Genomic DNA, 10,006 nt, shown 5'->3' with positions numbered 1-10,006 from the left:
GCTCTTGTTTTCTGATTTTCGAATAGTCATGTATGTGGCGCCACCATCAGGTGAAATAATGTATCTGGTTCTTAGTTGACAGTAGCAGCGTGCACAACTCCAAATGCTCCAGGAATGTGTCAGGTGCACAGTCGTTGCTATCTAAACAGAACGAACAGAATGCCAGTACTCAGATAAATAATAATAATCTTCCTGTTGAATGTTGGGAAAACAACAAATGCTTTTCAGCTATATCTGCCATATTGTACACTATTTCCAAAATGTATGAAATTAGAAATAAACCAACAACAATATAATAAAAGGGAAATATACATGTTATTAGAACTCAAAATTTATGGTCAGAAAAATGTCAGGAAGCAAAAGCAAGACATAAAAAAAGACATAAAACAGACAAAGAGTAGTAAATAAAAATAGATTAAAAAAATAAATAAAACTAACAGATGTGTGTTTGACACCTGCTGCTTTTTAAAGATGCCCATAGAACCACATGTAAACAAACCAAAGATGTCTCGCTGAGGCACAGACACAAAGCACCTACATTGAGCCATATTCCTCTGGCGGCAAAAACTAATAATCAAATAAAGTCATGGAAGTAATATAATAAAAATAAGCTCTTTACTAAGACGAGAAACAAGTTTCACTCCTTCCCTGAAAACTTTGTCTCTTCCTTTAAAAAATATTTGACTTGGATTCTACATCATGTCGCTGTATAATAACAGTCTCATTTCAGAAACATTTTAACACAATGGCAATGAATTATATTACCAAATCTCCATTTACAAGAAAAAACAAGGGAAACAAAGTGAACTTGGTGATTTAGAGGAGTCAGAGCTCAGAAGTCGACATCCGAATGAAAACAAGGACCATCTGTACGCTGCCTCATTAAATGTGCAAGACCCCGTCCTATTGGTGGGATCCAACTGGTACCTAGCTATTTCCCCAACAACAGATTGCAGGTGGCAGAGCATCGAAGTCTGAAGGGCATTCCTTACTCCGGTTGCCTTCTAATTAGACTTAAGGGCAGAGTGGCGGATCCTCGGAGGACCTGAGAGGGAATTCAGGATGAAGGCAGATGGTGTTAGATCTCCATAGGGATGCTAAGGGGGGGAAGACTGGGTCTGGTAGAAAAAAAAAAGCGAGGGGAGAGGGAGGTGCTGGGAGAAGGAGGAGACTGAGTGGAGAGAGGATGGGAGAGAGGAGGTCCTCAGTAGTCCAGTTTACTCCTGTAAGGTCACTTCAGCCCTAAAATTGTGACAAGCTAGAGAGCTGTTCAAGTCAGCCTCTCACTTTTTTTAAACACTAACAAACACACAGCTTCCCTGCCTGCAAACATCGGTAAGATGCTGTTTTGTAACCTAAAACAGTGACAGACGGAGAGAAGCAGTTCAGGATGATCGACATCCAATCGTAACTTTCCTGAGATTCACAGCAGCTGGTGAGTATAATTATATGCATTTTTAATCTTTCTGTCCTTAATTGCAGCTTTAAAGAGTGTAACCTGTGTATTGTGTGGCCACGTTTGCATGTTTGAGTTTATGATGTCAGGTTTTTTCATGAGAGCTCATAAATCTGATGACCCCCTGTGATTTGCCTGTAAAGTGTTCAACCGGGATGACAGCAGGGTGAAAGCTTTGCACTCGTTTTAAATACATGAAAGGCCTTAATATGAGCCACAATAAATTAAAGATTACAACCATAACCATAATATTTATGATGCAAAACTACTCCATATACTGTGGAAGGGTTTTTATGAGAATGCAGAGATAAAAACACGCTGAAATGTTTTATTAAAAGTACTGATCTTTATGGTGGACTGTGTTAAAAGGGTCCACATGGTATGAACACATGTATATATGCAACTGTAATCACCAAGACATCTACCCACACACACACACACACACACACACACACACACACACACACACACACACACACTGACACACAGTGCTTGGGTGGACCTGGAAACATAAGCAAGTCTTTCATGAGATCAGCCTCTACCTGAGCAATAAAGAGCCAACTGTGCTGTGAATAAACTGATGATGGCAACACACACACACACACACACACACACACACACACACACACACACACACACACACACACACAGAGTGCAGAGACACACAGAGAAATGCTTGTTTCTGTCACTTCCCACATTCAGCGTCGTGGCACTCAGAGTGAATGTAAGGTCAGGTTATTTCTCTTTCTGTGCATTTTTTTTACAGCAGCCAAATGAAACCTGACCAACAGTCCAACAGCAACGAGACAGGGCCGCATGCCACGGACTGGTAACGAAATAAGCTGTTCACGAAAACACTGAGGCACAGCAGAACAAGACTGATTAGACTGGTTGGTTTGCTCTCTCCGATTGTCACTGGATTTGTTAGATGTTGTAAGATTTTCTTGATTTCCCTGTCTCCTATTTGTGTTTTTGTGTTTATGTAAAGTCCTTTGAGGCTTTCTCCTGATAAAATGCCAAAAAAAAAAAAAGAATAATTAGGCGATGTTGCTATTATTTTCACAGCAGGTGTTTAACATTAGATCTGTCTTTGTGGGAATGATTTATGCTTTGACCCGAGGGTGCCTAGATAAATCAGCGGGGGTCACCTGATGATTAAAAAAAAGTTATTTTACATAATGATTTTTTTCTGACTAACCTTTGCTTCCTAATCATGGCAACAGCATGACTCTGGGGACGACAATGTCTGTTGCTCAGTGCACAACTTTTAGATGCACTGGCAGAAGATTTTTAACACTCATGGTCCCCAGAGGATGAATCATTATGACTTTCCTCTAACATCCCCATGAGGTTGACATTTGTGATTTTAGAGTCTTCCTTGTGAAATACTAGATACTCTGACCTCCTCAGACAACTCCTGAAAATGACATAATCTGAGAAAAGAATCCCAGACAGTGTGCGTCTATAACCTGTTATGCAGGATCATGGGTAGATTTAAGCAGTCGAAAATGTTGGGATCCATTGCTTTAAATGTACATTTTTGTCATCGTAGGGACTTTCGATACTCTGGAATGATCCCTGCACTTAAAGTGGCACAGACGAATTGGTCCAAAAAAACTGAATGTCAAAATGCCCTGTGAAGATGCTACCTGTGGATGTGACGGATGAGGACGACATGAGAAAACAGGAGGACGTCTTTTTTAAAATCCATATTTCTTGATGTGTAGTTTTGGAGCTATGGGTTGCTCATCTTTTTGTGGGTGCACCTCCACATGACAGAAACTGAGCCATGATTTTATAAGCCTAAAGTGTTTAAAAATCGTTTGAAAGACAATCCACCATGTTTAAACGGTGGCTGCTGGCCTTGGTGGCCCGTGTCGGCCTCATTGTGCTAGGCCTCTGCTGCTGTCTCTCGCTGTTCTACCTCCTGGCCTGTAAACCTGCATCTCGCAGCAGCCAGCAGTCTCCGCTGTGGTCTGGGGGAGCCACCAGTAAGGAGGGATACATGGCTTTGTTGCAGGAGAGGGAAGACTCTCACAGACATTACATCAACAGCCTGACAAAGCAGATAGCCCAGCTGAAGGAGGCTCTCCAGGAGAGGACGCAGCAGCTCCAGGAGTCCCTGGATAAAGCAAAAACCAAAGGGATTCTGCCTCAGGGTTTGGAGAGTCTGCACAAAACCCCGACACAGTCTGACCTGAAGGTAGGAAAACATGACACAGAATGAAAGATGCAGAAAACATGTACATTTCATGCGGCCTGACGAGATAAATGAAGTTTGACATTATTGGTGTAGTAGTAAATGTTACATCATGTCCTCCAGGAGTTGTTCCGCTCCCAGCTGAACCAGGCGGAGGTGAACTCAGGTGTAAAGCTGTCCAGCGAATATGCAGTGATTCCTTTTGACATTTTCACTCTGCGGAGGTGAGTGGGACAGTTGTTCGCCGTTAAGGACAATCACCGTAGAGCTTTCAGGGCCTCCAGGAGCACTGTGTATAACCTGCTCCTGATGTCAAGTCTTACGTCATACAATGCTGCCTCTTTATAGAGTGGGGTTTTTGTTGCATCACTCAGGGTGTACCAGCTGGAGACAGGGCTGACCAAGCACCCTGAGGAGAGGCCTGTGAGGAAAGACCGCAGGGATGAGTTGATAGGCACCGTGGAAACAGCTCTGCACGTCCTGAATGGACCTCAGCAACACATGGACAACATCAGGCGAAAGCGAACATACTCCCCTTCAGACTTCGTAGAGGGTGAGAAAGATCTCGGTTCATTCACTCATACATTCATCTTCAGCTCAGGAAAAGTTTGTCCATCTGGACAGGCACGAATAGATTAAATTCAATGACAGTTTGTTTAAAATCAAACCAACTCTCTCTATATCCAAAGGTGGTTTCAAATTCTTACTACAACTAAAAAAACTGCGATCCATCTGTTACCAAGATATTCTCCTCTTTCCTCGGTCACAGGGTTGACCCGTACAGAGCGGGACAGAGGAACCGTGTACGAGCTGATGTTTAAAGGCGACGGCCCACAGGACTTCACGCACCTCGTGCTCTTCAGGCCGTTCGGCCCCATGATGAAGGTGAAGAGCGACAGTGTGGATACGCGCAGCATGCTCATCAACATCATCGTACCTCTTTCCAAGAGGCCGGACACATTCAGGCAGTTCATCAACAACTTCAGGTATCATTTGAGAGTGAATGAGCACATTGTCACCCACTCACTACACGAACTGTGATTGTATTATTGATCTCATAGTTAAGTAATACACTTGGAAGTGCTGAGTGAAACCGTCTCTTAATAGTAGAGTAGCTTGGCTGAAAGACTCCTCGCCACTTCAGAGAAAGTGAAAAGCTTACAGATTTTAAAGGTTACTTTCACAGATGGGAATCTAATTGTTCTCCTTATCTGTGAAACAGCACTTTACCGATCTATTCAATACACCCAGCTCCTTGAATACTAAGGTGTTTATCAGTGGCCCTCTGCCTGGAGAGGCTCAGCAGATTTTCGGCACTGAACACTGCACTTACGCTCCATACGGTGCAATTTATTGACAATTTCAATTTTTTCTTCCTAACCCTAACCCTATGACAAAGATTAAAAATGAGCTGCTGGTTAATGAAGACTTTAAAAGTATTTTGGGTCCAAATCACTGATCTCCTGCTCCCATATGAACCATCCAGATCCCTCAGGTTGTGTATTCCCATGGTCAAAACTAAACATGAAGAGGCAGCATTCAGTTTTTATGCACCACATACTGTATTTCTCTCATTTTTAAAAAATCAGGATTTAAGACTTTTTAGTTTGCCGTTGCATTTTATTTCCTGTGCAGGATTTTTTTAATCCCCCTTTTTTCTGATTTGTTCTATTTTAGCATATTTCTATCTTATATTTGATCTTAAACCCAATTGAAATGTGTCTTTTTATATTGTTGTGTGTCTTTTCTTAATCTCTTTTGTGTTTAATGTAAAGCACTTTGAATTTTGAATTGCCCTTTTGTTGAAAGATGCTGTATAAATAAATTTGTCTTGGCTTATCTCAAGATAAAGTCATTTGTGGCTATCGCTGGAGAAAGTTGTGTAGAATGGGCCTAACACATGTGTCCTTCTGTGTTTTCTGTTCAGAGAAGTGTGCATCAAGCAGGACGGCAGGGTTCATCTCACTGTCGTCTACTTTGGGCGAGATCAGATAGACCAAGTTAAAGCTATGTTGGACCAGACCACCAGGTAATCACCAGGTTGTCAATTTACAGTTCGAACGTCAGCTACATTGGTAGCATTTGGTTTGGTGTGTTGAAGTAAATCGCCTCCTTACACAACAATCACCTACAGTATCTCCCTGTGATATTGGACATTCCAGTCCAGAATTGTCACAGGTACGAAATCACTGACACAGTTTCAATTACACACAGCTGTATTTTTGACCCTTCTCCAGTTTTGTGTCTTCATGAGACAACAAAGATGAGAGGCTTTAATTCTCAGTTTCTACATGTTTGCAAATAATTATTTTTGTTAGTATTAATTTCAGGGTCACATTTATGTGAAAAAAAGATCAAATAAAATAACAGTTTACCTGCTGGTTTTGTCATGTCTAAAGTCATGGGATTCATTGCAGGAGTCTTGCTTGACTCAACGTCATGTGACCTACAGTCTACAGAGTCTACACCTCTGTCAAGATAATAACATGTAATGGCACAAAATGATGAAAAAATAAATATGATGCGGGAGAGTTGAGACAGATTACTGCAAGAAAAAGATGAAATCTTCATCTTCATCTCAACTCAACTGCACTGCAGATATTTTGGCCAAAAGATAAAAAGTGAGAGAGTATCAGTGTTTTGGAGCTGCAGGCTAATAACAAGCTAATCCTCTGAAGCCCCTGAACCTCCAGGGAGCAACACACACATCCCTCTATAAAATTGTAATGCAGAATCTTTTTTTTACTTCAGGCTTTTGGGAGCAAAATATTGTATATCCTTTATGAGCTATTGTTAACTATGTAATGCTGCAACACTCTTGTGGAGGTCGGTTGTTTTTGAACGATTATTCACTCTAAACATTTCAAATTAGATTAAAGTACATTTTATTATTTCATTAAAGTAGATGTCTATTTGCACACACAGATTAATCCAAGTCTTCTTCATCTTTCCCTTAGAGAGACTCGGTTCAGGAGCTTCACACTGATCCAGCTGAATGAGGAGTTTTCACGTGGTCGAGGCCTAGACGTGGGCGCCAGGGCTTGGAGGCGGAGCCAGAATGTCCTGCTCTTCTTCTGTGATGTTGACATCCACTTCACAGCTGACTTCTTGACTTCCTGTCGTCTCAATGCAGAGGCTGGTGAGAGAGACGGGCAGGGGCAATTCTCTGATTTTTTTTAAATGAGGTAGCACAGGGGGGACCATGATCAGTCACAGGGGTCAGACCCTACTTACCACATTGTGGTGGTTTACTGCTGCTGAATAACACAAGAAAGTCACAGCTATTCACTAGCCTCCCGAAGTTACATTAGCTAAGCTAACTAGCTATGTAATATAGTTATGAGACTCTTGGGGCATTTGAAGCGGTTATACTTATAACTCATCTGTAAAGTATTAGTAAATTATTTATTAACCATTAATAAAACAATTAATTAACCCTTTATAAACAGTGCTTCATCAGGAAGTGGTACAGATTAATTAAAGGCTCTGCATATCCACACGGGTGTACAATTATTCTGGCTGATTAAACCTCTGCTGGAGCCTCTCGGCAGCGGTTTCCCCTCCATTTCAATTTCAAAAAACATATCACATGGTCAAACAGCATCATAAACAATAATGACAAATAAGCACATACAGTATTTCAAGTGGTCTGCTCAGTACAGCACTGTCTCTGCCAACAAGCTGAAATATTTGAAATAACATTTGTTACAGCATCTCTGACACCACCTGCTGTTTGATAGACACATCGTCTGCCTGATTTGCTGCCTGCACTGAATTTCAGCGAGTTTTCCAGCAGCATGTTGGTGTTGTGTCGAGGTCTGTTCCCCCTTCAGATAATGTGTCCCTCCCATTGTGTTTCCCTTAGTGCCTCTTCAGTGGTTGGGGTTAGAGCTTAAGTTAGGTTATGATGAGGTGTAGCAGAGATTACTGTTTCGGTTAGGGTAAGGCTGGGGTCAAGGTAAGCATCATAAGAGACGACTGGTTGAGTTAAGTTAAAGTTCAATTTAAGGTAAAGGGTTTTAGACCCTGACACAACACTGGGACTGCCCAATGAAGGGCAGCCAGTTCACCTTATTCATAGCCCCGTGAAACTTTGACTGATTTGCTCCAGTTTTTAATTTCTTTGTACCAGTAAAGTTAGCAGTATACAACAGTTATCTTCTCTATTCTTTCTTTTGGGGGATTGATGTTGGATTGCAGCCTGTCACATCTTAAAGGAAATAATGTAATCCTATCTGCCATCTACTACCGTGGGTTGTGGACGGATTACCAAACATATTCATATTTCTTGTTTGAAACAAATAGACACAAAAAAACCACAAAGAACCACAAAGAGACACAAAACACTCTGGTGGTCCTATATAGGAGGGGTGTGGAGCCTTGTACTGTACCCTGTCTGTCCCCATGGGGGCATTTTCTCGTAGTCTATTGATGCCTTTGGTAATTCCTTCAGAAAATCTGTAAGAAAAGGGAAGACACCTGCAGCACAACCATGAACTGTGGGATCAGAAGTAAGGTGATAAGTGTAGTAAAGGTATTAGTTAACATACACTAAAAAAAATGGGAAAACTTACTGGGGGGATATCAATCAATCATGGTATGTGCACACACACACACACAGATCTGAGAAGGGCTCTAATCAGGCACTGTCAGTGGAAACACCTGCAAGGGTGTACTGAAGCTGTGTAGAAGTTAAGTTTAAGTTTTAATTTTTGGAAAACTTTTGAGTGCAAGGATTTGCACAAACTGCTAATATGTGGGAATATTTTGATTTTGTCCCTATGTAGTATAAGTCATCATTGTTGTGGTGTTCCTGCACTGTAATTCCAAGAGATCGATTAGCACTCAGTCAGTCCGGCTCTATTCTATTATTTCTTTGTTCAGGCCTGGTGGTTATTGTTGCTCATACTAACTACCCAGTTCTTATTATTGTCAGTCCAGTCAAATCTCTGCTGTTGCTGCCAGTAATGAAAAATGCATCAAATGCCAAAGAATTTTCACTAAAAAAGAGAATGAGAAAGAAATCTACTTCACTATAGGTGTTAAAGACTGAAAATGTGTATACTACAGCTGTTTGAACTTTTTGTCTCTAGGTAAGAAAGTGTATTATCCAGTGCTCTTCAGCCAGTACAACCCAACTATCATCTACAGTAATCATACACTTCTACCCTCTGTTCAACAGCAGCTGGTAGGTGAAAAATAATAAATAAACAGATATATTTACATCAATGAATTACATAAAAATGTCACCATGATGTAAAAGACTGATTTCTAACTGCTCTTTTTGTCTTAGGTAATCAGGAAAGAAACTGGATTCTGGAGAGACTTTGGGTTTGGCATGACATGCCAGTACAGGTCTGATTTCATCAACATAGGTAATGATAATGAAAAAGCTTGTGTCATCAGTAATTTCCCAAATTTCATCATCTGAAAGACGATGATGATAGTCATAATACAATTAAATATTACTCATAACTGTGCATTCAAAACTTTCTAAATGCATTAAAGTACAGGATTCGGTGCATTTTTGTATAAAAATTCCAGTATTTATGTGTGTAAAATGTGTCTGTTTCTTGACAGGGGGTTTTGACCGTAACATCAAAGGTTGGGGGTTGGAGGACGTACACCTGTACAGGAAGTACCTTCACAGTAAGCTGGTGGTGATTCGCTCCCCATCTCGTGGCCTTTTCCACTTGTGGCATGAGAAAAACTGCTCAGATGAGCTTCCTCCAGACAAGTACAAGATGTGTATGCAGACCAAAGCCATGAGCGAAGCCTCGCATGGCCAGCTGGGGGAGCTGTTCTTCAAACGAGAGATCAAGGCTCATTTGAACTCCAAGAAGCAGTCAAACAAATGATTTTTGTGGTTGTTATGTATGTTCTTGTTCTGGTTTTCATGATAATTTGTGGTAACTTACATTTCCTGAAATCATGCCAGAGAACAGGGTGTTCAGGTAATGTTAACAGAGGAGACAAAGTGTGATTTACTCTCATTATTTATCGCCATGGGGACAAAAGGAATTGCAAAGAATCAACATCAGAACAAACTGTGTTTGATTTTATTTTTTGTGTTAATAAAAGTATGAAGGATGTGATTGATTTTTTCCTCCTTTGTATTCTTTTCTCCACAAAAAGTAACAGAAAACGTAGCATAAAATACTCTTTCATGGTTTAATGTGGTTTACTTAAGTTTCCTCAGTGAAAACAGTAGACTAATAAAGGAAACTAGGAGGATTTTTAATGAAATGACATCATCAACAACATGATCTACATATTTATTTTCTATTGTTTTACATTAGTGCAAATAAAAATGCAAATTTAACTTTTTAAAAACTACTGGCTTTTAGATA

General features: G+C 40.6%; 1 protein-coding gene across 2 annotated transcripts; it reads left to right on the top strand.

The window, feature by feature from the left end:
- Nucleotides 1–86: 86 nt before the first annotated feature.
- LOC130169972 (chondroitin sulfate N-acetylgalactosaminyltransferase 1-like) lies at nt 87–9,751 on the top strand. Of its 2 annotated transcripts, none has more exons than XM_056377033.1 (11): nt 87–1,435; nt 2,223–2,346; nt 3,009–3,659; nt 3,780–3,880; nt 4,031–4,209; nt 4,426–4,642; nt 5,584–5,685; nt 6,614–6,795; nt 8,750–8,844; nt 8,950–9,031; nt 9,237–9,751. In XM_056377033.1, exons 3-11 carry the CDS (start codon nt 3,297–3,299, stop codon nt 9,512–9,514), a joined length of 1,599 nt encoding a protein of 532 aa, XP_056233008.1. In that variant the 5' UTR covers nt 87–1,435; nt 2,223–2,346; nt 3,009–3,296; the 3' UTR covers nt 9,515–9,751. The 2 variants fall into 2 exon arrangements, with proteins under 2 accessions (XP_056233008.1, XP_056233009.1); XM_056377034.1 differs by having other exon boundaries at nt 2,223–2,389.
- Nucleotides 9,752–10,006: the final 255 nt, after the last annotated feature.

Source organism: Seriola aureovittata, chromosome 5 (assembly GCF_021018895.1).
Source record: "Seriola aureovittata isolate HTS-2021-v1 ecotype China chromosome 5, ASM2101889v1, whole genome shotgun sequence".
Classification (NCBI taxonomy): domain Eukaryota; kingdom Metazoa; phylum Chordata; class Actinopteri; order Carangiformes; family Carangidae; genus Seriola; species Seriola aureovittata.
Note: the sequence above shows the minus strand (reverse complement) of the source record. Positions and strands in the feature narration are given on the sequence as shown.